Genomic DNA, 27,907 nt, shown 5'->3' with positions numbered 1-27,907 from the left:
AATGAACTCTGGAGGTTGACAATAAGTAGCGAAAGTACTTAAGGAAAGCTTGGGAATCTTTGGAGAGAAGAGTTTGGGAGATTTACAAAATAATCAGAGGCCAGAGTGACAAGTGTCTGGTCAGCCCCAGGCAATTCATTGACCTGGGAACTGAAATCAGATCAGGATCAGTCTATTTCTCAAGTCAATTGTGTTTGTCAGTACTGAGACCTGAAACACCAGAGAAACTCCACAATAAGAGCCAAGTCCTCTAACTAGATACACCTTACAATTTACATGGGAAAGGTCAAGTGGATAAATAATACATGGGCATAAAAATCTGGCTCTTATACAGGCCTGTCTTGGTAGTTTAGGTCTGAAATGAGGTGCTCACAATTCATCTAGCAGTTAACAAAAGAAGGTTTGCTTAGTGAGATGGGGAGAAAGTTATCAGAGCAATGAAGGGATGAACACCCAGGATCAAGCATTGTTTCAGTTGAGCAGATTCCCAGTTTTGTTCATGCTGTCTACAATCTGAAGCCTAGAAGAGGAGCCCCTCATGTCCTCCTGAGTCTTAGTCTTCTGTAACAATCAAATCTGAAGGCAGTTTCAATATGTTTTCAGGAAAAACTAACCTAACATATGGAGGGAGAGAGGGTTAGGATACTGCTCCCATAATACCCAAACATTTAGGATCTTCTAGAGGACCTTTCAGCACTTAAATGACTTAAGGGCTACTGGTCTACCCTGATCTCAGAGATAACGCCAGGCAAAAAGCATTTATTAAGCCCTTTGTACCAGACATTACCGAGTGCTAAGGACCCAAATATAAGCAAAAAGAAACATAATCCTTTCAAGGAATTTATGTTCTAATGGAGGGGAAGGGGAGACTACGCAAAAAGGAGCTGAAAATTGAGGGCATGGAGGAAGTGGAGAACATACTTTTGAGGAACATGTTGTCAAAGTCAAGAAAGTCAGTAGCAAAAATAGGAAAGGAATAAAAATTGGCCAGGCTGGGCCTCTTTTCCAAAATGGAGGCTCAAGGAGAAACTCAGCAATGGAAGAAAGGGGCCAGCATGGTAAAGGGATGTTTCAAGGTGAAGGCAGGCTTTAGGAGTTGAGAGTAAAATAGCAGTGAAGGCATGGTGTCAAAGTCTAGAAGGTCAGAAGCAGAGCCAGGAGGAGAAGATACAAGAAGCTTGACATAAGCAACAATGAAGAAGGAAAATTAAAATTAAAAGACAGCAAAAATAATAAAACAAAACAATGTAACAGGCCTATGGAGGAATAACTGAATATGGAAGAATAAAGACCAGAAATTCTAGACTTTGCTTCCCCTTTCTAATCTACCCAACCACTTGAAAGGGCTGAATCCCAAATCTCAACAATCTGATCAATGTGGTTGATGACAAATCTCTGCAGTTCACAACGAGCCTCTCAATCTAAAGCAGGAACATCAGAGCTTTACATGACAGCACTTCTGATAGTCATGAATCTCACCGAGGGTCTGGGAGAATTGCCCAGTACCACCACCCACTTAGGATTTGGCCCACCAGCGAGTACCTATCCCTTCCTGGGAGATCTATGGGAGGAGGAAGGGGATTAAATATCTTTATCCATTAGGGACCACTATCCCCTTCTTTTATTGAGAATGGATGGACACTTCCTCATTGTGATCAGAAAGCAAGCCCTCTACCAACACTATGGCTCCTTGGTCCTCCAAGCCTTCCCTGGAGAGAAGTTTCCAGGAACCAATAGGTGCTTTGGGGAGAGCCAAACAGTTCTAGATTATAGTAAGCAAAGGACTACATTGAGTCTGCTTTGCCACAGCTAGGGTCAGTGCTCACTCTACTGGGACCCATATGTCTGCCCACTGTGCTGGTTACTATGGCCAGCTCCACTACCCACTACTACTTATCAATGGGTGCAAGTGCATTGCAAAGCTAGGTGACTGGAAATATTGTTATGTTCTTGATTGTAATAAGAAAAAAATTTGTGAGTATGAGGGTGGAGAGAGTTCTGTTTTGGACATGCTAAGTTGGAGATATAATATTCAGGACGTCCAAAAGGCATTGGTGATGCAGAACTGGAGCTCAGAAGAACAAAAGAATGATTAAAAAAGAAGAAAATATAAGACATTGTGGAGCCAAGATGGCAGAGTAAAGGCAGGGACTCAGAGCTCTCCCCCAAGACCCACAGATCCACCAGAATGAATTCAACCCAACCCTTCTTTCAGCCAAAGACTAGGTTTATTAAAGATTTACCATATTGGCCAGATTCTTAATGAATCTGAACATTTGTGAGCTATTGGCTAGATTATAAGAATCTAAGCACCTTAATGGAGACAAGATGGACCTTATATACAGAAAGACTATGGGAGGGATCTAGGAGTGACCAAGTAGTTTGGGGGGGTGACTGTAGGAGGGATCTAGGGAGGCTCTTGATGGGAGTGGCCAGTAGGCTGGTGTTACTAGAGGTCGCAATCGACCTAGGGATGGGGTCTAGATAGGATCAGGTATGGGAAGTAGCTGGGGGCCAGCCCAGGTAACAAACAATGGAGGCCTGGGCTAGGTTAAGGATAACCAAGAATTGGGAGACTGGGTCTGGGTGCAATGAAAGGCCAGTTTATTATAGCCTCAGGCAAATACTATAGACTTCCTAGATCTAGAGGGAGAATTCAAGGAGAGTGTTTCCAAAGCCTGTACCCCAATCAGATACTACTACTGATTCCCTGCCCTCACATAGCTAAAAGATTGTACAGCAGGGATCCTACTACTCTATGAACAAAGAAAAGCCAGTCTTCCTGTAACCTAGAAAAGGCTTTTCTCATAGTGGGTCACATGGCTGTGGTTGAATAACTCTCATGGGAAAGGGGGGAAGGGAATAAGGCTCAAAAAACTTGGAAACATGACTCTTTTACACTACCTTGTGCCCCAAAAAGCAAATTAAACCCAATTTTTCAAAATAAGAGTGAATGTATTAGACCAAAATCCAAAGCGCACTGAGGGAAGGGTGGGGGGAAATGCCTGTTAATTGAAACAATAAAAAGTAGCCACCAAAAAAAAAATCAAAAATATTAGATTCAAACAGAATGAATATCTGCTTTAATGCTCATGCAGCTCTTCCCTTCCTATTACACAACTACAAAAGTTCTTCGGATGTGTTCTCCCTTCTCTTCTCGAGAAAACTATCACTATTATTTCGAAATAATATCCTGCATAACTCTCACCCCACTAGCTCCCTAAGATCTGCAACCTTCCTTCCCCCAACAAAAAGCCATGTCAACTTTCGACCCCCAAGAAGCGGAAGGGGAGCACGCGCACTGAGAAATGGGGGGAGAGAAAGGGGAAGGAAGAAGCTCAGAGAGAGACAGAAAGAGAGACAGAGACAGAGAATTTGGGAAAGCTGAGGCAGTGAAGAGGGCGCTCTTGCACGCACAGGCACCGAGATCACCGTCCGCCAGTGGCCCAGGTCTTCCAGGAAAGCGTGGGTGGAGGGTGAGAGGGCAGTCACGTGGCAGAAAGAGGAAGCCCTTATGCGGGAGGGGAGCGGAGGGAGCGGAAAGGGGGAGGGAGCGGAAAGGAGACGTTTGCTTCCCCGCCCCTCTCAGCCTCTCCAGCTCGGCTCCTTGCCGCGGGGTTACCAGTTCCTGCCCACGCCGGGCGCAAGCGCAAAAGAGGTCGGAGCTAGCCGCGTTCCGGCGCTGTTTACGAAGTGGGGGCCCCGCGCTGCTTCCGAGGAACGGTCTCCCCTGGAGAATGTAACCCCGAGGGCGGTGGCGACTTTGCCACCGGCCAGGACGATGTCCTCCTTCTCCCGGGCCGCGGTCCTGGTGCTGCTGGTCGCCTCCGGGGGGCTGTCGCACTTCTCCCGAGCTGCCGGTGAGCCTCCCCGGGGAGGGTGGCCCCAGGCGAAGGGTGTGGCTGAGGACTGTGGAGTGCTTGGGGGGTGGGCGTGGGGAAGGGGAGATGGGGACACCGCTCTGGTTAGGGGATGCGGTCCCTCCTCGCTCCCACTCTTCCCTTGACCGCCCCGCACCCCGGGCTAAACCAAGTCCTCCCCGCCCCCAGTCTTTTGGGCTGTGGCTGAGCCTTCTTCCAAGCGAAAGATGCCTTGCGAGGAAGAATTCGCTAACTTCCCGTGGTAGTCTTCTCATTTTCCCAAGGAGGAACAGAGAGGTTAAGCGACTTGCCTAGGCTCACACTGCTGCTAAATGTTAGCAGTCAGTTAGCCAACTAGCATTTATGAAGCGCCTGCTGTATGCCACAGCCACCGTCCCGAGCTCAGGATGCAAAAAGAGGCAAAGGACAAGGCCCTGCCCTTAAGGAGCTCTGGGTCCTGATGGAATGAGAGAGATGACATGCAAACAGTTATGTGCATACTCTGTATGTGCGGGATAAATTGGAGATTTGTCAACAGAAGGAAGGCACCAGGACTAAGGGGAAATGACCGAGGGAGGCTTCTTGTAGAAGGACCTGTCGGAAACCAGGGAAGCCAGAGAAGGAGGCAGAGATGAAGAAAGAGAGGGACAGCTAATGAGAATGCCGGGAGTCGGGAGGTGGAATGCCTTTGGGAGAGGAAGCTTTCGCTGAAGTTCATTTGTTTGAGGGGGTTAGCAGTGGTATTTTCTCGGGAGTTTTGGGAGATCTGTATGGCTGAATCGTCTTCTTAAATACAGGGGTTTCAGCATTCTGGTCCTGGGTAATGGTAATAATGCTTCACGTTTGCAGCGGGCATTCTTTTGAGCCGATGAGTACATTTTGACAACGTAAAAGTATAAGGCACTTACAAAGTATCTTTGTGACAGTCGACTGCAATTTAAAAAGGGGTAAGGTGGCAAGAAATTCAGTAGTGTTGTTTGAATGGCATTGTGGTACTTGTTATTACAGAAAATTAATAACATAGCATTAGATACAGTACTGGTTTACAGAGGGTTTTTACGTGTTTTAAAGATCATATATCAAAAAATAATTTTTTTCTACACCTTTGACTTTTTTATCTTTTACTTTTTTTCTAGACTGGCTTTGTTGGGGGGGTTAATATAAATACTTTAGCACAGTTTAGAAATTGTAAATGATTAAAAATTGTTTTATGAGCACATCCTTTGAACATTATACGTGAATGAGTACCAAGAGTGAAATACCAGTGCTAGCTGGAGGTATTCAGTTGGAGTTTATTAGATATAAATTTATTTAATATTCGAAGGAATTTGCAAATTTGTCTTCGTATTTATAAAATTTCAACCTAAAAAAAGTTCCTTAATTTTAAAAAATTTACTGTGTTTTTGTTTATTCCTCTGACTTTTCCTAATGATTAACCAAAAAAGGTAACACTCTCCTTTTTCCCTGGCAGTTCTTCCATTGATAAGTAGCTTTTACATAACTGTAGTATAAGTTTCAATGTACAATTTTTTAAGCGTACGAATAAAATAATACATTTTTCAAAGTAAAAAATAATTATAATAACATAGCGTTAATGTCATACCAGTAAATCAGGTGTAGTAGGACTGGCTAGCAAGGACAGAGCCTGAGAAGCAGGTATTTCAGAGGCATTATCTGTTGCATAGCTTGCAATGCATGGCAGGAACAAGGTAAGAGAAAATGTAGGAGAAATTTGAGTCCAGTACAGGTCAGATGGCATGTGTACCTTCTGGAGGGTCTATTAATGAGGACTTAGGCTGGACTAATAACGGTGCATTAAGTTGATGGAAAGGGGCCTCATACAGAATTCAGAAACAAAAATAGAGATTTGAAGAAAAAAAAGTCAAGGAAACTACAGCTGCACTTCTAAGTCAACAAGCATTTATTAAGAGTGTGCCAGGCACAGTAGACAGCTAATTCAAAGGTTAGTACCAAGAGCTCTAAGTTTAGAATTAGTAGTCTGTCTGGGGTGTCAGAGACAAGATGTGAATGGTTTCCAGATGGGCATGTTTCAACAATGATGTACTGTCTGTGCTGTCCTGCTAAATCCGATTAGACGTAGCTCCACTCTGAAAAATCACCCCATCAGTGTTGTGCTATTTGGATGTATGGAAGTGGAGGAAGGGTAAAAGACATCTTTTGGGTTTCCTGTAAGTGTCCTCCTGATTGATAAGGAGGGAATCACTGAGGTCCTCAATCACAGGGAACAGGTTCAGGAGAATTTTACACTTTGAAACTCTGGGAAGCATGTAGGAGACTTAAATTTATAGATAATTGAAATTAAGTAACACAAATCTTAGCTAAGGTTTACTTGGCCTCTCCGTTTAAAAGCTGCTAGTTGATAAAATAGACTACATGGTTGTTTATAGTTCACAATTATGTTTTTAGAACTATTATTTGACCACTATTGGGAAATGGCTTTTGGTCATATACAGTGTGTCAGAAACATTTTAATGCAGTTTTGAGTTTTAATAATGTCAGAAGTTTAAAAGCTACAGACTTGCAAGAAACATTTTTAAGATCAATTATTTAAGGGTTTTTTTTAAAATTAGTTTCTTATTAAAATTCAATATAATTACTGTGTTATAAACCACTCTAGTCCACTTTCAAACTTTGTAAGAAACCTGCATTAGTAGCTGCTCAGGACTGAAAGATTGCATTTGTAATCCTAGCCTTAAGAATATTGAAAGAACAAGGTTTTGATACACACATAACAGTTTTGACAAGACGTCCCAAGACAAATTCTAATGGAGACAGCTCAAGTGACCAAGGTAGCTGTGCAAGACTTCCTCTGGGGATATGCTGGTATAAGAATTTATCCTCCAGGGGCAGCTAGGTGGCACAGTGGATAGAGCACCAGCCCTGGAGTTAGGAAGACCTGAGCTCAAACCTAGCCTCAGATCAAACACTTAACAGTTACTAGCTGTGTGACCCTGGGCAAGTCACTTAACCCCAGTCACCTAAAATTAAAAAAAAAAAAGAAGAAGAAGAAGAACTTATCCTCCAGAAATTGTCACATATTGTAACGCGTGATGACTGGGTGCATAAAAATTAGAATTTTATTATTCAGAATTAAGAAAGTTGTGCAGGTGTAAATGAAATTTAAATAATTAGACTCTCTAATGATGTTTTTTGTACATTTATAGCATTTGTAATTCGGAAGATATTAAAGCTTAAAACTGCACTAAGACTTTTGGAACATTCTGTATATGTTGGATGCCAAACTTTTTTCTAAGAAATTTGATATAAAGATTTTTTTCTGCATTAGACCATTTCCTTTCTTATATTAGATCCTTTAATTTATTTTGCACAGAAACTTCAGTTTCATTTAATCACAGGTTATCTATTTTATCTTTTGTAATTGCTTTTTATCCATTGTTTGTGTAGGAATACATCTCCTACCCATTGTCGTGGATGAAATAAAATCTGATTCTCTTTTAATATTTTTGTGGTATAACCTTTAATATAAGGTCATATATGTACTCTTAAACCAGAGTATTGAGCAAGACTTTAATAGAATATTTATGGTCACTCTTTACCCCTAGATTACCTACTCAGTACTAGGAGTATTGACTCTCTAGTCCAAGGATTCTAGAGGTGTCATGTTCGGTATTCCAGGATGAACCTTTCACCTGTAGTTCTTGGCATTTTCACTTCTAAAGATTCCTCTTTTGTTGCTTTAACTGGACAGTAATTTATTTCCAAAACTGAACTCTAAATCACCTTTGATGTGCCTAGAGTATATCTGGAAACTTAATCCAAGCCCTTTATATTCTCTACTGTTGAAGTTCCTAAGCCAGGTGGTACTTCCCCAAAATATATAAGTATAAATACCTAAAGAAGCTACATCCTCATTACAAATAACTTTAAAATAATCTTCTTACCATAGGTCCCGTTTCCTTTTTTTCATTAATTATTGATCATGTTGATAAACTTGTTGAATTGTTATATATGTAATTATGTATATGTGTATGCATACCCAAAAAATTGCTTTTCCTTTCCAGCACAAATTGGTCCTCCAGAAGTACAGTTAGAAGCTGAAGATACATCAATAATAATAAATATTTCTCCTCCTGGAACAATAAATAGTAGCATGTGGGCTACTCATTTTACCTATAGTCTGGTTATTTGGAAAAACTCTTCAAGTGTAGAAGTAAGTAATAATTGGGTTTCTAAAAATGTGATGTGGGAATACAGTTGATTTTGAAAAGAATGAAAAATAGAAGAACATTTGAAAAATTAGATTCCAAAATTGGATTTTATTTTAAAAAGAATACATTTCTCTGTTATTATAGGAAACTCGTCATACTGTTTATTCTGGAGAAAAAATTAATGATCTTTTGCCAGAAACTACTTATTGTTTAAAAGTTCGAGCAAGATTACCTATACAGAAAAAAAGTGGTTCCTATAGTCCAACACTTTGTATAAATACTACAGGTAAGAAAGAAATCATTTTAGATCAGCTAGGAGATATACATGTATTTTTAGAAAAAAAACCAAGATCACTAGATAATAAGAGTATTTACATAATTTTAAAAGTCTATTTGGGATTTTTTTCTGAAGTTAATTTACTGCTTCTTGTCAAGAAAATGTTTTGTTTTTTTTTTAAAGGAAGTCTAAGATTTTTTCACTTAAAGAAATATCCGTGGAGCCGCTAGGTGGCGCAGTGGGTGGAGCACTGGCCCTGGATATGGGAGGACTTGAGTTCAAATGTAACCTCAGACACAAAACGCTTACTAGTTGTGTGACCCTGGGCAAGTCACTTAACCCCATTGCCTAGCCAAAAAAAAAAAAAGAAAGAAATGTCCATAGTAAAATAGATTGCTTTTTATCTTTTCCCAATCCACAGAAAGAAGATGGTTTGCTTTTAGAAAACCTTCCGTAAAATGCCACCTTAAAAGTATTTTAATATTGTTGCGTTATGACATTGTGATAATTGTGTTTAAGCAGTATACCTTGCTAAATAGTCAAAGTGAACTAGAGCTGTTAGCACTATATATCATTTTGCCAGAGCAAAAATTTAACTTTTTTACATATTATTTGACCTTCTAGCTCAACATAAACTACCTCGTCCAGAAAATGTAGAAGTTGATGCTGTAAATAACTATATTCTTAAATGGAATTATCCATATGAAAACATGAACTTTCAAGTTCAGTATCTCCTGTAAGTTCAACAAGCCTGTTCTGTTCACTTTCCTTGTCTGTGTATGTCATGTTGTTCCTACCAATGCTTTATTTTTCTAACCAAAGTCTCCCTATCTACAATCTGGTTAATTTCACTTGTTATTAAACCTGGATTGACATCATCCATTAAACCATCTTTTTTTCTTTTAAAATTTTTAAGTCTTGATTTTTCCATGAAATCCTTTTAAATTGGTTATAATTATCACATCATTCTTTGAAGCCATTTTCGTAAATACTTTATGTGTTCTTGGGTGAGAGGTTAAGGAAAGATGGGAAGGAGAAAACAATCTCTTCATCTAGCTGACAACTGGCTAGCCAACAGCAGAAGTAACCAAGTCAGTGGGTGGGAACCAAGCTTAAATGGAAACTCAAGAAAAAATGTGCTGACTGAACAACAATAATAGACATTGGGGAGAGAATAGAATGAAGAGGGAAGAGAAACTTTAAGGGGAAGGGGAAGAGAAAGAGAATGAAATAAGTCAAGGAAAAGAAGGGTTAGTAAAGATCTAGAATGGTGAATCCAAAGAAAGGAAGTAGGGAAAAGAGGAATCAGAAGAGAAGCCATCATTCCCAAGCTCTGTTTATCATTCCTCAAAGTTGAATGGTCTAAGAAGGGATCTACAGAAAGAAAGTAAAACTTCGCTGGTATTCAAGTATAATCACACAAACTGATTAGAAAGTTGGTGTTGATGGTTTTTTGGTATGTGCTTTAAGTTTTACCCTTAACATACTTAATAATAGAGCCATTGAAGAAAGAGTGTTTCTGAGAGTTTGGCCATGCAATGAGTGATAGACAAAATTTATGTGAAGTAGTTTATTAATGTAATTTAAACTCCAAGGCAAGTGGCATAGATTGTAAGTGCAATAAAAGTTGAATATCGAGATCGAGAGGTGGTCAGAAAATGCACTGTGTACCTCTAATGGACTTAAATTTTATTTCATATTAATAGTTATTTATGAATCATTGTCCCTGCCCCTAATAGCCTATAAATTTCCCAAGGGCAAGGATGTCTTTCTATAAACTTTGTATGTCTCCTAGATGGTCAACACTTCAGACATTTTCAGAAAATATACCAGGAACATCTTAAGAGCATTTAAAAATCTGATTGATGGACACTTGATTTGTTCATACTGTTAAATGATAAATATGAGTAATACAAGTAAAATTATTTCTAAATTTTATAAAGGTCTAATGTGTTTAATTCTGAAACTGTTGAACTTTTTTAAAAGTAAATTACATTTTATCTTATAGTGGTTATTATAAAAGAATTCCAAGTGACTACTCAGATAAATGGAAAACTGTATCTGATTGTAAACGTATCGTAAGTAGACATTGTGACTTCTCAGAAGAAATCACCACAGATGGGATTTATTATCTGCGTGTACAAGCTTCAAATGGAACTATCACATCTTTTTGGTCTGCTGAGAGAAAATTTGATACTAGAATACATAGTAAGCAGATAAATGTTATAATTCTCCTTTGCTGATGTGAGTATTTTTAAGTTTTCTTTTTCTAATTAGATTTTCTTTCTCTCCATAAAATATATCTAGCCAGAAGAGGTCCTCCAAGCATAGTAGTGAAACCCCATAAGGACTCACTTTCTGTCTACATTAATGTTCCAGGAGAATCTGAAAAAAAGCCAACGAGCCAGGATTATCCATTAATTTATGAAGTTATTTACTGGGAAAATGCTTCAAATATTGAGGTAAAAACATGAGTACTATTTTCCAATTTAAGAGGTTCATGAGGTTCATTTTAACACTAGATTAATTGAGTTAGAAAAATCAACCAGTCAGCATTTATATTATGCCTACTGTATACCCAGGTACTTTACAGGGGCCTGGGAATGCAAATATAAAGAATGAAACGATCTCTAATCTCAGGGAGTTTGCATTCTAACAATTTGAAGTTTTAAATTTGGAGTAAAGTCTGAACTTTAAGGCTATATAATTAACTCAGCTAATTATGGTAGAGGAGATGATACAATAGATAGTATAGGACCTCAATTAATCTGTTTCCCCAGATTGCTTTTCGTCTGTGAAATAGGAATCAAAAGTAGTCTCTGAAGATGCTGTTAGGTAAGAATAGTAAAATTGGTTGGTTGGTTGGTTTTCTATCTCCTGTTACAAGTTTGAGCAATTATAAGTAATGTAGTCACTTTACCTTCTGAATCCACTGTCGCCATTCCTCAATAGCATACATCTTTCACTTTAGAATTAGTCACTTTCAATTAGCCATGTTTGAGAAAAGGAACAATAGCATGGGTTAATCCAAACTAGAAGACGAGGCATTTCAAAGTTCAAAAATGTAACTTAGTTTACATAATTTTATTTTTTTGGCAGGAACAAATTTAACTTCTCACCTTAGTAGTTATATGCAAACTTATACAGTTTGCATTTCTTGAGCACCTATCACCTAGTGCAAGGGCAGAAAGACCAGAAGTAAATAATAATAAAGCACTTTATATATTTGATCTTCACAACAACCCTGTGAGGTAGGCTGTACAATTATAATCAATTTACTTTACAGATGAGGAAAGTGAGGCCTCCAGAGGTTAAGTGACTTGTCCAAGGCCTTTGAACTCATCAGTGATAAAGTAGTTAGACCCTAGTTCTTCTGACTCCAAACTGAGCGCTAAGTAGAGGTCAGTTTGGAATTAAACACTTGACACAGATTATCCACAAAATGGATATTTCACATCGTCATAATTTAGAGTTGACTCCTGTATTGAAGTGTGTGTGTAAATTTTTCCCTTTTTTTTCCCTTACAGAACAAAATGATAGTAAAACAGAAATTATTTGAAGTTTCTGATTTGAAGCCCCTGACTCTGTATTGTTTGAAGGTCAGAGCACTTCTTGACAATGAAAAGAGCAGCAAAGGCAGTCAATTTAGTAATGTTGAATGCAGTAAGATAACACCAGGTCAGTGGAGATTTTTTGTGTGTATCTGTATAGCAGATGAACTTGACAAAAATTATTTTACTCAAATACTCAAAGGGATCCACAGTCTCATGGAACAAAAACAATTTTAGATTATTGATAAATGCTATAAAAATGTTCCCTTTTCTCCTCCCTTCAATATACAACACCAGGTATAGTGTAACTCTTTTAGGTAGTTTTTCATGATACATTTATGAAATTGTTTTATCATTTTTTCCATCATTAAATAGGTATGTAAGAAGTCTTTCAAATGCTTTATGAACGTGAGCTTGGGTTTTGAACTCCATATTCTTTCTTTTTTTCCTTTAAGTCAGTTTTCTTTTGTTTTCTATTCCAAGTTCTCTCCCACTTCCCCCTTCCCACCCATTGAAAAAGCAAGAAAAATAAAACCAGTTACAAATACATGTACTTAAGCAAAATCCCCAGTTAACCATGTCAAAAAAAAAGCTTCTGTCTATACTTTGAGTTGATCACCTCTCTATGTGGCTGGGGGGGAGAGGGAATAGTGTGTTTCCTCATGGGTCCTCTGGAACTGTGGTTGGCTCATTGTGTTAATCAGTGAAACCAAAGTCCACATACTTTGTTTTCCTGTCATAAATTCTTAGGATCTCACTTAACCGTATGCTCTTTGAAATCTCTTGCATATTTTTTATTAATGTAATTAAGATATTTTGGTTTATCACTTCATTATTTTGTTGGATCTTTTCAGCATGTAGTATTTCTTAGCCTCATTGTGTTGCCTCTAGTGGTAATTGTAGGTGCTATTTAGATTCTTGTTTCCTTAATCCTGTTATCTCTATTAGTTATAAGTTAGAGACCAGTGTACTTTTTTGACTGAGAATATATGAGGACCTAATCAGATCTTTCTGAAAAATTGTGTTAGTTTTTAGGATATGGATAAAATATTAATCTCTTTGGAAAATATAGACTGTATGCTTGTAGAAAACATTTAAAGGGCATATTAAGTTTATAAGCAATATAACTGGGTTTTTGTGTTTGTTTTTGGGGGGTTTTTTGGTGAGGCAGTTGGGGTTAAGTGACTTGCCCAGAGTCACACAGCTAGTGAATATTATGTGTTTGAGGTCAGATTTGCACTCAGGTCCTCCTGACTCCAGGGCTAGTGCCACCTCACTGCCCCAATATAGCTATTTTCTATGCAGAGTAAATCATTCAAGCAGAATGAATGGACTGAGTTTGAATGGACTTGACCAAGAGGTTCCTCTACAAATCACCAAGAAGTGATCATCTCACGTCTGCTTAATAACCTCCACTGAGGAGTGTCAGTTACTTCCTAAGTTAGCACCCTCCCCTTTGGATAGCGCTCATTTTGGGGAATTTTTATCTTTACTTCAAGCCTAGAGCTGTCTGTAAGTTACACTCGTTGCTTCTAATTCTACCCTCAGGAGTCAAGAATAAGCCTAATCCCTTCTACTTGACAACTCCTCAAATATTTAAAGACAGAAATCATACCCGAATCCCCCACCCGAAGGCAGTTTTTCTCTTCTCCAAATTAGTCTCCAGTAACTAATCCTTATAGAGTATGATCTTTAGTCAACAAGTTTCAGCTTACCAATGTCTATCCTTAAAGGTGATACATAGAACTAAAAACAGTGCTGTAGATGTGCTCTGACTGGGACAGGTTTCAGTGGAAATCTTCTTTCTGTATACCAAGAGGCTTTTAAACACAACGTCAGATAGCATTAACTTTTTTGTCTATCTTGTCATAGCACTGGCTCAAACTGAGCTTGCAATCCACTAAAACCCATGATCTTTTTCATAAGAATTATTATCTAGCCACTCTTCCTCATACTAACTTAAGAAGATTTTTTAATTTTACATTTATCCCTATTAAATTACTATTATGGTCTATGTTAAGAGAGGCATAGTTTCCAACAATTCAGAGGTGATACTTTGTGCCATATTTTAGGGAGGACATTGATAAGCTAGAGAGCACACAGGGGAATGTATTCAGGACTGTGAAAGGGCTGAAGATAATAATGTATAAAAATTGGTTGAAGGAACTGAGGCTATTTGACCTGGAGAAGAGAAGATTTTCAAAGGAGGGAAATGAGATCCATTTTCAAGTATTTGAAAGACTTGTCACATGGAAGAGGGATTTGACATGTTTTTCTTAACTTCATAGGCAGAACTTAGGATCAATTTGTGGAAGATATAAAGAGGCAAAGTTACACTTGATAGAGGGCTATCTAGACAGGCTTAGGATCTTTCAGTGGAGGTCTTTTTTTATTATTTATTTTATTAATTTTTGATTTAGCAACAATCACTTCCATATGCATTTAAGGTTAAAATTTTTCTCTCCCTCCCCACCACCCTCCCCAAGAGGGCACACAATCTAATATAGGCTATACATTTACATTGCTATTAAACCTATTTTCACATTAGTGATGTTGTAAGTAAAAATTAAAACCTGTAGAAGGAACCATCAGAAAGAGGAAACAAAACTCAACAGAAGGGAAAAAAAAAAGATGGCGATTCAATTTCTATAGTTCTTTCTTTGGATGTGGATAGCATTTTCTATCACGAGGCCTCTGGAGATGTCTTATATCCTTGTATTGCTGAGAAGGCTTAAGTTTATCAATATTAGTCATTGTACAATGTGGCTGTTATTGTGTACAAAGTCCTCTTGGTTCTGCTCACTTCACTCAGCATCAGACCATACAAGTCTTTCCAGGTTTTTCTGAAGTCAGCCTGTTCATCATTTCTTATAGCACAATAGTATTCCATTACATTCATATACCACAACTTGCTCTGCCATTCCCCAATTGATGGGCATCCTCTCAATTTCCAATTTTTGCCACCACAAAAAGAGCTGCTATGAATATTTTTGTACATGTGGGTCCTTTTCCCATTTGTATGATCTCTTTGGGATATAGCCCTAGAAGTGCTATTGGGTCAAAGGGTATGCACATTTTTATAGCCCTTTGGGCATAGTTCCAAATGGTTCTCCAAAATGGTTGGATCATTTCACAACTCCACCAGCAATGCATTCATGTTCCAATTTTCCCATCTTCTCCAACATTTATCATTTTCCTGTTTTGTCATGTTGGCCAATCTGATAGGTGTGATGTGGTACCTCAGAGTTGTTTTGATTTGCATTTCTCTAATCAATAATGATTTAGAGCATTTTTTCATATGACTATAGATGGCTTTAATTTCTTCATCTGAGAACTGTTCATATCCTTTGACCATTTATCAATTGGGGAATGGCTTGTATTCTTATAAATTTGTCTTAATTCTCTATATATTTTAGAAATGAGGCCTTTATCAGAGAGACTGGTTGTAAAAATTCTTTCCCAATTTTCTACCTTCCTTCTAATCTTAGTTGCATTGGCTTTGTTTGTGCAAAAACTTTTCAATTTAATGTAATCAAAATTATCCATTTTGCTTTTCATAATGTTCTCTATCTCCTGTTTGGTCATGAATTCTTCTGTTCTCCATAGATCTGATAGGTAAACTATTCCTTGTTCTCCCAGTTTGCTTATAGTATCAGCCTTTATATCTAAATCATGAACCCATTTTGACTTTATTTTGGTATATGGTGTGAGATTTGGGTCTATGCCTAGTTTCTGCCATACTCTTTTCCAGTTTTCCCAGCAGTTTTTTCAAAGAGTGGGTTCTTATCCCAGAAGCTGGGGTCTTTGGGTTTATCAAATAATAGATTACTATAGTCATTGACTACTGTGTCTTGCATATTTAACCTATTCCACTGATCCCCATCTATTTCTTAGCCAGTACCAAGCAGTTTTGATGATTGCTGCTTTATAATACAATTTAAGATCTGGAATTGCTAGGCCACCTTCCCCTGCATTTCTTTTCATTAGTTCCTTTGATATTCTGGACCTTTTGTTCTTCCAAATGAATCTTATTTTTTTTTCTAACTATAAAATAATTTTTTGGTAGTTTGATTGGTATGGCACTGAATAAGTAAATTAGCTTAGATAGGATTGTCATTTTTATTATATTAGCTCAGCCTACCCATGAGCAACTGATGTTTTTCCAATTATTTAGATCTGATTTTATTTGTGTGAAAAGTGTTTTGTAATTGTGTTCATAGAGTTCCTGGGTTTGTTTCGGGAGGTAGACTCCTAAATATTTTATAATGTCTACAGTAAGTTTAAATGGAATTTCTCTTTCTATCTCTTGCTGTTGGGCTTTGTTGGTAATATATAGAAATGCTCATGATTTATGTGGGTTTATTTTATAGCCTGCAACTTTGCTAAAGTTGTTTATTATTTCAAGTAGTTTTTTACTTGATTCTCTAGGATTCTCTAAGTATATCATCATGTCATCTGCAAAGAGTGATAGCTTTGTTTCTTCTTTGCCTATTCTAATACCTTCAATTTCTTTTTCTTCTCTTATTGCTAAAGCTAATGTTTCCAGTACATTATTGAATAACAGTGGTGATAATGGACATCCTTGTTTCACCCCCGATCTTATTGGAAATGCTTCTAGGGGCAGCTAGGTGGTGCAGTGGATAGAGCACCAGCCCTGAAGTCAGTATTACCTTGAGTTCAAATCCGGCCCCAGACCAAACACTTGACACTTACTAGCTGTGTGACCCTGGGCAAGTCACTTAACCTCAATTGCCCAAAAAAAAACGTAAAATGGAAATGCTTCTAGCTTGTCCCCATTACATATAATGCTTGCTGAAGGTTTTAGATAGATGCTATTTAGTATTTTAAGAAAGACTCCAATGGAGGTCTTTGAGGACTGACTGCATCACCACTTATCAGGCATATTGCAATGTGTATTCTTGTTCAGGTATGGGTTGGACTAGATGGCCTCCAAGAATCCCATTTAACTCTAGGATTCTGTGATTGTATACATTTCTTCTTGTTAGATTTGTCTCATCATTTTAGCCTGCCTTGATCTTTTTGGATACTAATTCTGTCATCTGTCATACTTGCTATCCCCCTCATATCATCTGCAAATTTGTCAGGCATGCCTTCTCTGCTTTAATCCAAGTCACTGATGAAAATGTTGAATGGTATAGGACCAAGGATATCTCTCTGGAGCATTCCACAGGAGCTCTCCCTCTAAGCTTATATGAGCCCATTAATGGTAACTATACATATGATAGTCCATCCAGTTCCAAATCTACCAAACTGTACTGTTACTGTAACACAAATATTGACATCTTGACCCCAACGGCAGCATGAGAGACATGGTTACGTGACACAATATTGCATCATCAAAATTTCAATGCAGGGAAAAAACCCACAAATTTAAAATAAATTATTAAATTTAAGATGCATCATTTCTTTTAAAAAATATTTTATGTTTTTTTGAAATGAAGCAAATTTCAAAACAAAAAACTATTAAGGGGTTAAAGAAAGTAGATTTCCAGGGAGGTGCTGAATAATTTTTTTTTTAAAGGGGGTAGTAGGCCAAATAAGTTTGGGAACCTCTGCTTTAGGTGAATGACTTTGATTGTTGAATGGAGGACAGATTAGAGTGGGTGGAGACTGGCAGGCAGACCTACCAACAGGCTATTACCATAATCCAAGTATGAGAAGGGTCTGCAATGGAGTGGGGTTCAGTATCAGAGGAGAGAAAAAGGCATATTCAAGAGATGTTGCAAAAGTGAAATTGACAGGCCTTGACAATAGATTGGATATGGGAAGTATGAGTTAGTGAGAAGTCATGGATGACATATAGGTTGTGAGCCTGGGGGATTGGGAGGATGCTGGTGCCCTTGACAATAAGAGAGAAGTTTGGAAGAGGGGAGGGTTTGGGGGAAAAAATGATGAGTTCAGTTTTAGAAACATTGAGCTAAAGATATTTATGGGATATCCAGTTCAAGATGTCCAGTAGGCAGTTGGAAATGTGAGACTGGAGGTTAAAGCTGGGTAAGTAGATTAGAGAATCATTTGCATAGAGATGATAATTGAATCCATGGGAACTGATGAGATTACCAGGTAAAATAGTATAGAGAGAAAAGAGAAGATGGTCCAGGACAGAGCCCAGTGGGATACCCACAGTTAATAGGCATTGATCTGGATGAAGATCAGCAAAGGAGACAGAGAAGGAGCAGTCACATAAGTAGGAAGAGAACCAGGAAAGAGCAATGTACAGAAAACCTAGAAAGAAGAGAATATCTAGAAGACAGTGATTGACAGTGTCAGAGGCTACAGAGAGGATGAGAAAGAAGGAATTTGAGAAAAGGCTATTGGATTTGGCAATTAAAGATCATTGTTAAATTTAGAGAGTTTCAGTGGAATGATGAAGTCAGAAGCCAGACTGTAGAGAGTTAAAAAGAGAATGAGAAGAAAGGTAGTAGAGGCATCCAGATAAAGAACTGATGGCTTCTAAGTGCAGATTGAAGCATACTATTTTCACTTTTTTTCATGGTTTTTTTTCCTTTTGGTCTGTTGCTTTTTTCACAACTGTGACTAATATGGAAATATGTTCTTCATGATTGCACATATATAACCTATATCAAATTGTTTACTATTTTAGGAAGAGGGGAAAGGAGGGAGGAAGAGAGAAAAATTTGGAACTCAAAATCTTGTAAAAATGAATAATAAAAATTTTCTTTACATATAATTGGGGGAAAAAAATACTGTTTGGAAAAAAAAAAGGTAGTGGAGACCTGTTGTAGATAGCCTTTTCAAGAGGTTTAGCCACAAAGGGCAGGTGAGATATGGGATGATGGGAGAGATGGATGGATCAAGTGAGGGATTTGTGAGGATGGAGAAGATATGGGCATGTTTGGAGGCAGTATTGTGAGAAATAACTCATTTGGACTTAGGAAGGATGAAGTTAAAAGCCCAGTTTATTACGCAGTTGCAAAAGCAGGTGCCCTAACACACACACACACACCAAAGCAAGAGTTCACTATTTATTTCTAATCCCAACCGCAGACTCCCTCCTCTGTTTCCTCATTGGCTGAGTATTCCAGAGTATACAACTTTCCAGCATGCCTATTACACATCTACTCCTTGACATGTAACTCTTCCTTCTACATACATCATACGTTTAGAAAATGGTGTCTTAACCCTGCCCAGAGGTGGAGAAGTTAGTATTTTTGAGCCTGTTAAGCTCACTTAACCCCAATTGCCTTAAAAAAAAAAAGTAACTACTATGTGCCAGGCACTGTGCTATGCACTAAGCTAAATTAAGGATATGAATAGAATTTAAGGGGGGAAAAGTAGATATGATAGCTATCTGGTTACTATTGAATGGGAAAAGAACATGCATATTCTTAGCTGTTTATGGCATCTTCATAAAAATAGACCATTTATTAGAGAATAAACCTTCACAAACAAACACATTTATTAACCACAACTCAGTAAAAATTGTGTTTCATGAAGGACCTTTGAAGAAAGTTCTAAAAATTGGAGACTAATTTAATCCTAAAGAGTTTGTAGATGGCCTTTCCTCTTACCTTACTTGAGAAGTAGATCTTTGGAGGCCATCTTCCTTCTTCCCCATTCTAAATCTTCTCTCATTCTCTCAACCTTTGCCTCTGTGTGAAGAGGGCTGTGAATATCTTTCCCCTGCTATGGCTAAATAAACCCCTTTCGTTAACTTCTATGAGTAATTCATTTTGGTCCAGTCTCAAGCCTGAGTAATCAGGATGGCCAGAGTCAGGCCTGGCCTATTACAGAAGTGAGGAAAATTGAGGGTACAAATGGAGGCATTAGCCTCCGCAATGACAAGGGCCTCTTCATACTCTGAAACAGAAGCAAAGATCCTTTTGCGGTTTTTCTTTTTCTTTTTTTTTTTTAAAGTTTTTAGGCAGTTGGGGTTAAGTGACTTGCCCAGGGTCACACAGCTAGTAAGTGTAGAGTATTTGGTCTGAGGCCAGATTTGAACTCAGGTCTTCCTGACTTCAGGGCCAGTGCTCTATCCACTGTGCCACCTAGCTGCCCCTGAGGTTTCATTTTTTACCTCTGCCTGGACCCTGTCCAATCACACAGCCAACAATGATCATCTTTTTAGAAGCCTCTCTCCAAGGAGTATTTAAATTATCTGCTGCCAGCACTTTTCACTTCCATTAACCAGTGGTGCCCCAGGGACAGCACTAATTTATTGGTAGGAGATTCTGATGCTAGATTTTCTCCAGACCTTTTAAAATTCACAAAGTGAATGCTAAAGGAAGGCCTCCAAGAACCATAGTACAAACCTAACTGGTTGAATCCCTATTCCATGTGAGGAGCAAGAACCATAGTACAAACCTAACTGGTTGAGTCCCTATTCCATGTGAAGAGCAACAGTTCCACTGGAATTATGTTGGGTTAGAAAAAGTCTGTGTCCAGGAGGCTGACTAGAAGCCTCTCCATCCTCTAGGTGTAATAAGTACCAGTGCTGTCATCTCTTATAGTTAGGCAGCCAACCAGGAAATTCTCAGCAGAGCAGTAATACAGGACTGGAAACCAGCCCCCCATAGATATTTCTGTTCAACCAGAATGCTACAGATTTATTTGTTTTTTGAGGGCAAAGGGAAGCATCCATTAAATTTGTTACAAAGGAAGGCTCACAGGGTGATAATGGTAGTATATTTAAAAATCCCTGAAATGTAAGACAAAGGGCAGCAATTAGATAGATACATATGTGTGTATATGACTCACTTCTTTCTCTGCCTAGAATATCGCTTATTAAATTTATTTTCTTTGAATTCCATTTTTTTTTTCAGATGAACCGAAAAAAACCTGGATTATAGTCATTTGCTTTATATTTGTCGCTGGACTGATCTTTATAGCTTATGGTTTAAAAAGACTACAGAAATTGGTAAAATATGTGTTCTATCCATCTTGCAAACCTCCTTCAAATATGGATGAGGTATGTGATACTTTTTTCCTCTTCTTTTGGAGGGATACAGAATATACAGAATTATAATCCCTCAAGATAAAATGTTAAAACTTGTATAATGTTAGAATTCAATAGAATATTTAAGATTTACTGCAGAAAATCTCATGGGCTGGTTTGTGCATTTCTCTAAGTTGCAGTAAACATATAAATGTTATGATACATATGATTAAATAGAAATCATAAAGCAGGATTTACTACCAAATAGCATACTCCTCTGACAAATTGAAGTCTATGGCACTTAATTTTTGCTATTTTAAGTTTTTGAAACATGTTGTGGAAATGAAATAATAAATAATCATACTCATGCCTGTGAAATAACTAATGAGAGGTTTGGGATACATCTAGGTCTCTGTCATTACTATAAAATATGTCATCTATGTGTTTAAAATAAACTTGTAAATACCCATTTGCTTGGGGCAAATATTAGTTGATTTTTAGATTCTATCACCATGTCTGAATCCTGGAGGTCAGTTGATGACACCAACAAGGTTATCTTCCTTTATTAGTGAGTTTAATACTTGGGTCACAGGCTTGCTTTCTATCCCAACCCTTACGAACTTCATTATTAATGCTGTTGACCTTAGTGGCCTTCAATTTAATGAACCTTTTTTTTTAATAGTACCTTTTGTTTTTATTTTTTGTAGTGTTTTTTTCCCTAGTTACATGTGAAGACAATTTTTAGCATTAATTTTTACAAGATTTTCATTTCCAAATTTTTCTCCCTCCCCTCTTCCTAGACTAGTAGAAAATTTGATATAGGTTATACATATACTATCATGTAAAACATATTTCCATGTTAGTCACAGTTATGAAAGAAGAAACAGATCAAAAGGAAAAAACATGAAAAAGAATAAAGTGAAAAAAGTATGCTTCTATCTGCATTCAGAATCCATCAGTTCTTTATCATCACACAGTGTTGCCGATACTGTGTACAATGTTTTCCTGATTCTGCTCATTTCACTTTGCATCAGTTCATATAAATCTTTCTGGGTTTTTCTGAAATCTAATTTCATCATTTCTTATTGCACAATCATGTTCCATTACATTTACATGCCACAATTTGTTCAGCCATTCCCCAATGGATGGGCATCCAATCAGTTTCAAATATTTTGCCATCACAAAAAGGTCTGCTGTAAGTATTTTTGTACATATAGGTCCTTTTCCCTTTTTTGTGATCTCTTTTGGATAGTGGTATTGCTGGATCAAAGGGTATGCACAGTTTGATTGCCATTTGGGCATAGTTCCAAATTGTTCCAGAGTGGTTGGATCAGTTCACAACTCCATCAATAGTACATTAGAGTTCCAATTTTCCCATATCCTCTCCAACATTTATCATTTCTTTTTTTTTTTTTGTCATATTAGCCAATCTGATAGGTTTGAGGTGGTGCCTCAAGAGTTGTTTTAACTTGCATTTCTCTGATCAATAATGATTTAGAGCATTTCTTCATATGCCTATAGATAGCTTTGATTTCTTCATCTGAAAACTGCCTGTTCATATCCTTTGATCATTTATCAATTGGTGAATAGCTTATATTCTTTTTTTAAATTTATTTTATTAATTTATTTTGATTTATCAACAATCACTTCCATATGCTTTTGAGTTAAAATTTTTCTCCCCCTTCCTCCCCACCACCCTCCCCAAGACAGTGCACAATCTGATATATGCTATACATTTGCATTCCTATTAAACATATTTTCACATTAGTGAAGTTGCTAGTAAAAATTAACACCAATAGGAGGAACCATCAGAAAGAGGAAAGAAAATTCAACAGAGGGGAAAAAAAATGTTAGCGATTCAACTTCCATAGTTCCTTCTTTGGATGTGGATAGTATTTTCTATCATGAGGCCTCTGGAGATGTCTTAGATCCTTGTAATGCTGAGGAGGGTTAAGTTTAACAATATTAGTCATCGCACAACATGGCTGTTATTGAATGGCTTGTATTCTTATAAATTTGACTCAGTTCTCTATATATCTGAGGAATAAGGCCTTTATCAAAGATCCTTGCTGTAAAGATTGTTTCCCAGCTTTGCTTTCCTTTTAATATTGGTTGCATTGCAAAAGCTTTTTAATATAATCAAAATTATGTATTTCATAATGCTCTCTATCTCTTGTTTAGTATGAATTCTTCCCTTCCCCATAGTTTTGACAGATAGACTATTCCTTGTTCTTCTGTTTTGCTTATGGTGTCACACTTTGTCTAAATAATGCACCCATTTTGACCTTATCTTGGTATATAGTGTTAATGAACCTTCTTAAATCCCATGAGCTCTGTTTCTACCTTACAGGAGCAGTCTTAGTTAGATACCAATATTCCTGATCACCGCCTTTAAAATTCATGTTGGTGATCACCATCTTTCATACTTCCTTGCGGCTCCTAAATCTCTTCCATCTACATTTACCTCTACTTCAGTAGTCATTCTCTGTTGTTCTAGTCCATTACATCTGATCGTCTCCCTTCCTTTGCTCCCTTCAATCTTGACCCTAAAGTTAGTTCAGCAAGGTTCTATACTCCATTCTTGAATCCTTTGCCCTCTTATCCTGCTATTCACACCCCACTAATCCTCACCCCTAGGTAATCTCCATCATCTAAGGGATGCAACCATGTAGAGTTGGTCTGCTACAAGCTCATGTTACCTAATTTCAACTAGGCCTTCACAGAAACACAGCAACACTTTTATTCTTCTCTGGCTGACCCCGTCACATTTTCCAAAGCAACAGTTCCAAACATTCCAACTCAGTTCACAAAGAATTTGGCAAACTTTAATAAGCTCTAGATGCATATGTAAGGTATCATATTAGACATTGAAGATACAAAGGAAAAAATCAAATAATCCCTTCTCAGAGAAGACAGTTTTATGCCATCCCCCCTCTCTTAGTATATGGCCTTTCCTCTTACCTTACTTGAGAAGTAGATCTTTGGAGGCCGTCTTTCTTCTTCCACACTCTAAATCTTCTCTCATCCTCTTCACTTTTGCTTCTGTCTCAGAGTATGAAGAGGCCCTTGTCATTGCTGAGGCTAACGCCTCCATTTGTACCCTCAATATCCTCACTTCTGTAATAGGCCAGGCCTGACTCTGGCCATCCCGATTACTCAGGTTTGAGATTGGACCAAAATGAATTGCCCATAGAGTTAACAAAAGGGTTTATTTAGCCATAGCAGGGGAAAGATATTCACAGTTGAAAAGGACATCAAGCAAGGATAAAACATTTATTATTCATTTGGGGATAGCTTCCTTGCCCTTGTGTTGCTCATGACAACCTGTAGTTAGAAACTTGTAGAAGGAAACAAGTGACCACTCGTGCCCTGAAATTTTGACCAAGAAAACAATCCCAGCCCTCCAGGAATTTACACCCCACCCCACCACCCTCGGTGTAATTGTAATAGGTACACAGGTGTACACAGTTTAAGAAATGAAACTTGAACAGAGAACCCTGAGTACCAGAAGAATCAAAAGAAGCTGTTAGCATTAGCATCATCTTTTCTAGAAATGGCAGACATCCTATAAGATGGCACAGAGATAGAACATGGAATGCTGATTTCAGGAAACAGACAACAGCCCTTTTCATTATGCTTAACTGAGATCCTAAATGTAAGAAGTGGTATAATCCAGATTATTTAAAGCTTCTAGATTTTTTGAATTTATATGCCTAAAAAAAAGAGTAGTTGGAATAGTTTGACAACCATATTAACTTAATAATGTTAAATTAATTTTTTTCTGTTCTTTTTCTTCATTAGTGGTTCTCTAATCAGCCATTGAAAAATCTCCTTGTCACTTCAGAAGAGCAAACAGAAAGTTGTATAATTGAAAAAGCAAATATCATTGTGTTAGAAGAAACAAATCAAAATGGAAAAAATGATGTTTGCAATAAGCAAGACAATCATGATTCAGGAAACTATTCCAATGAGGATGAAACCAGTAGCAATAAAATGACTGAAGAAAAACTAGAACAGGAAACTATGCAACTAGAAACCGTCTGATGTATTACCTTGCCAGAGTTCCTACTGGGGGCCTGAGTCCCATGCCCTTCTTAGTAACTGTAAGAGAATTTTTGACAGAGAAATGAAGTCTAACCTTAGACTTTCAGCCCAAAAATTCTTAATACTCATCTGTTTAAAAGTGAAATTCCTAGCATTTAAAGAAGTATAACTATGAAGCATATTGCTCCTACATTTATAAATGTCTTCAAAGTTCTGTCTTTGAATTATATCCAGAAGTTGGACACCTGCCTTTCTAAACGATTTGATAAACTCACTCTAAACAGCATGCCATCAGTCAGTGTTTTGTTTTGTTTTAAAACAGCCTCAAGTACCAGAAAAGAAATTCTTGTGAAGCACAGCCACCTGTTGCTGGAAATTTCAAGTTGAATTGCCTCAGACTTTGTAATTAGAATTTAACTTCCTTTAATATCCTTTCATCCTCTTTATCATAAGAATCATAGATCTTTGAGCTAGAAAAAACCTCAAGAAATCATCTAGCCCAGCCCCTTGGCAAGTAAGGCAGCATTTTTCCATTTTACCAATAAGATGACTGAGGTCTAGAAATGTTATCTGGTTCTCCTTTGGTTAAGGTCACACAACTAGTAAGTTTTTGTTTAATAATTTACTAGAGCTATAACTTTTTAATTGTATTTTATGTACCTAAAATGACAGGGATATGGATTGTTTACTCAGGAAAAAAATATTTTTTTAAAGGTTTATTAGTGACTGTATGGAGACACCAATGATAATAACTCACATTTATGTCGTGCTTTGAGGTCTGTAGAATCACAACCCTGTGAACTAGGCAGTACAACTGTTATTATCTCAGTTTAGCAAATAAAGAAATTTACATATGAAGTCCATAAGATTTAAGGTATGAGAAATTAAGTGACCTCACTGGTGTCCTTATAGCATAATATAAAGTATAAAGCAGGATTCAAACCTAGGTCTTCTGACTCTTTTAAGTCCAGCATTTTTTCTGAAATGCCATGCTACCTCTAGAGGAATCTTTATTATCCCATGATATTGAAGACATACCATAGGCAAAAAGGAAGTGATAGAATGGGACTATGTCAGATTTAGGACTGGAAGAAACTAGTTTAAACACCTCATTTTATAGTTGAGGAAACAAATGCCTGCCAAATTTGTGATTAAGTAGTAGTATATTTCAGAGTAAAGTTATCAGGTGTCAGGAAATTACTTCAGTTAAAGAAAAAGCTATTATTAGCATGTTGTTTGACCATTTTGTGGATTAACTGTTTCCTTTTTTAGATACACCACAGTTTTCAGGCCATCTCCCTCTGCTCTTCAGCCAGTATATGCTCAAGAAATGCAAACTTTGTTATTAGCCTAAGGAATATGCAGGCCTATTTTTTAACCATATACATCCCTGATAAACAATTTCTGTACTTTCTACTCTTTACATTATCCATGCTATTCCTCCGCTAACATGCATAACCCAAATTTAACTGTTAATTGGCTGTGGACCTGAGTTATTGTTTTCCAGCTGTGGTATACGTGTCATTCAGTATCCTCAAATTACAAGATTTCTTAGGCCTGTATTAGGGCACAGGCCAATTCCTAAGACTCCATGGCCATTTTGGGTACATAGGGGAACTGATTTCAACTTCAGACTGCCCTGGTATGAATTTATTGTATATATACTTTTATATATAATTATTTTATATATACTTATATGTGTATATGTTGTGCATATTATTTTCTATAAAGTGAAAGCTCCTTACAAGCTGAGACTGTTTTGTTGTTGTTGTTGTTGTTGTTTTGTCTTTGTATCCACAATGCCTAGCAGACTTTATGGCACATAACCAACATTTTTTTTTACAGTTTTTTTTTCCTTTTAGGCAATTGGGGTTAACGTGACTTGCCCAGGGTCACACAGCTAGTAAGTGTCAAGTGTTTGGTCCGAGGCCACATTTGAACTCGGGTCCTCCTGACTTCAGGGCCAGTGCTCTATCCACGGTGCCACTTAGCTGCCCGCATAACCAATTTTTAATAAATGCTTTTTTATTGATAGATGTTCACATGCTGCAGACCCCCCAGAGGGCCCTGAAAATAATTAAAGGAAAAAAAACAATTCATCTACCTGCCTTCCTGACCAAAGGTCAGGAACTACTTGAATTTATAACTTAGTTTGCTAAAATATGGCAGAGACAACTTAGATGTTACAAGTTATTTTAGGAGTATACTCCATGCTGAATTGCAAAGAAATACACATCCGTCTTGATGAGCTGTTCGTCAGAAATCACCTTTACTCACTTGGTGTTTTAGTGACACACATTTTGTACATCCTCGTCAATCAAAGGCAAACTGCTTTTCTGTGATACAAACCAAACTGATTTCAACTTCAATGAGTTTCCTGGGTCTGTCCTACATTGCTAAAAGCTTGTAAATGCCTGAATTGGCCTACTAGAATGGACTGGGGCAGACTAGGGCGTTCTGCTAGCCAGTAGCACCAATGGTATTCATAGCTCTGTGGAAGAGTAATCATACTTAGCAAATTTGGCTGTATTTGCCCTATTTTTTTTTAAAGCACAATATATTGTTTCTTCTGGATGAAAGTTTCCGTTCCTTAGGGCCATAAAGAAATGTTACCTTTGTGGGAGAGAAGAGGAGAAAATATGGATATTAAAATTGAAAGGCACACTAGGAAATCATTGATCTTAAAAGGATCCTTGGGAGAAGGTTTGAGGACCAGGGATTTCAAATTTTAACAGTATGCTATGTCAGTGAAATGACAAACCTCACCTAGGTAGCAAAAAAGGAACAAGATAATGTGCATGGCAAGGGCAGGGTGGGGAGGGGTGTGAGAAGGGGACCTGTATTTTTTCTTAATTCTGTCATCCGTTATGTCCCTTAATGGGAACATTCAGTCAATACTATACACTGTTGGGGCTGGAAAGGGCCCTAAAACTTTTTTTAGTTAATTCTCCCACACACAATTTTACAAATAAGGAAATGGAGGTCTAGAGAGGTTATTTAAGATCACAAATTGAGTTAATGACAAAGTTGGTGCTATCATCCAATATCCCAGTTCTTAGAGTACTATT

General features: G+C 37.6%; 1 protein-coding gene across 1 annotated transcript; it reads left to right on the top strand.

The window, feature by feature from the left end:
• Positions 1-3,487: 3,487 nt before the first annotated feature.
• IFNAR1 (interferon alpha and beta receptor subunit 1) lies at positions 3,488-26,591 on the top strand. The gene is made up of 9 exons (XM_020995937.2): positions 3,488-3,860; positions 7,904-8,052; positions 8,195-8,336; positions 8,952-9,063; positions 10,336-10,535; positions 10,635-10,789; positions 11,855-12,005; positions 20,683-20,828; positions 24,597-26,591. The coding sequence occupies exons 1-9, from the start codon at positions 3,515-3,517 to the stop codon at positions 24,837-24,839; spliced, it is 1,644 nt and encodes a 547-aa protein (XP_020851596.1). The 5' UTR covers positions 3,488-3,514; the 3' UTR covers positions 24,840-26,591.
• The last annotated feature ends 1,316 nt before the right edge of the window (positions 26,592-27,907 follow it).

Source organism: Phascolarctos cinereus, unplaced genomic scaffold (assembly GCF_003287225.1).
Source record: "Phascolarctos cinereus isolate Bilbo 61053 unplaced genomic scaffold, phaCin_HiC Scaffold_726;HRSCAF=1367, whole genome shotgun sequence".
Taxonomy (NCBI): domain Eukaryota; kingdom Metazoa; phylum Chordata; class Mammalia; order Diprotodontia; family Phascolarctidae; genus Phascolarctos; species Phascolarctos cinereus.
This window is presented reverse-complemented; position numbering and strand designations above follow the sequence as displayed.

Bases quoted from the DNA above. Each gene is read 5' to 3' on its own strand.
- IFNAR1 (XM_020995937.2), top strand. From the start codon at position 3,515: ATGCGGGAGGGGAGCGGAGGGAGCGGAAAGGGGGAGGGAGCGGAAAGG. The intron at 3,861-7,903 runs GTGAGCCTCCCC...TTTCCTTTCCAG, and splicing joins GCACTTCTCCCGAGCTGCCG to CACAAATTGGTCCTCCAGAA. The intron at 10,790-11,854 runs GTAAAAACATGA...TTTCCCTTACAG, and splicing joins AAAATGCTTCAAATATTGAG to AACAAAATGATAGTAAAACA.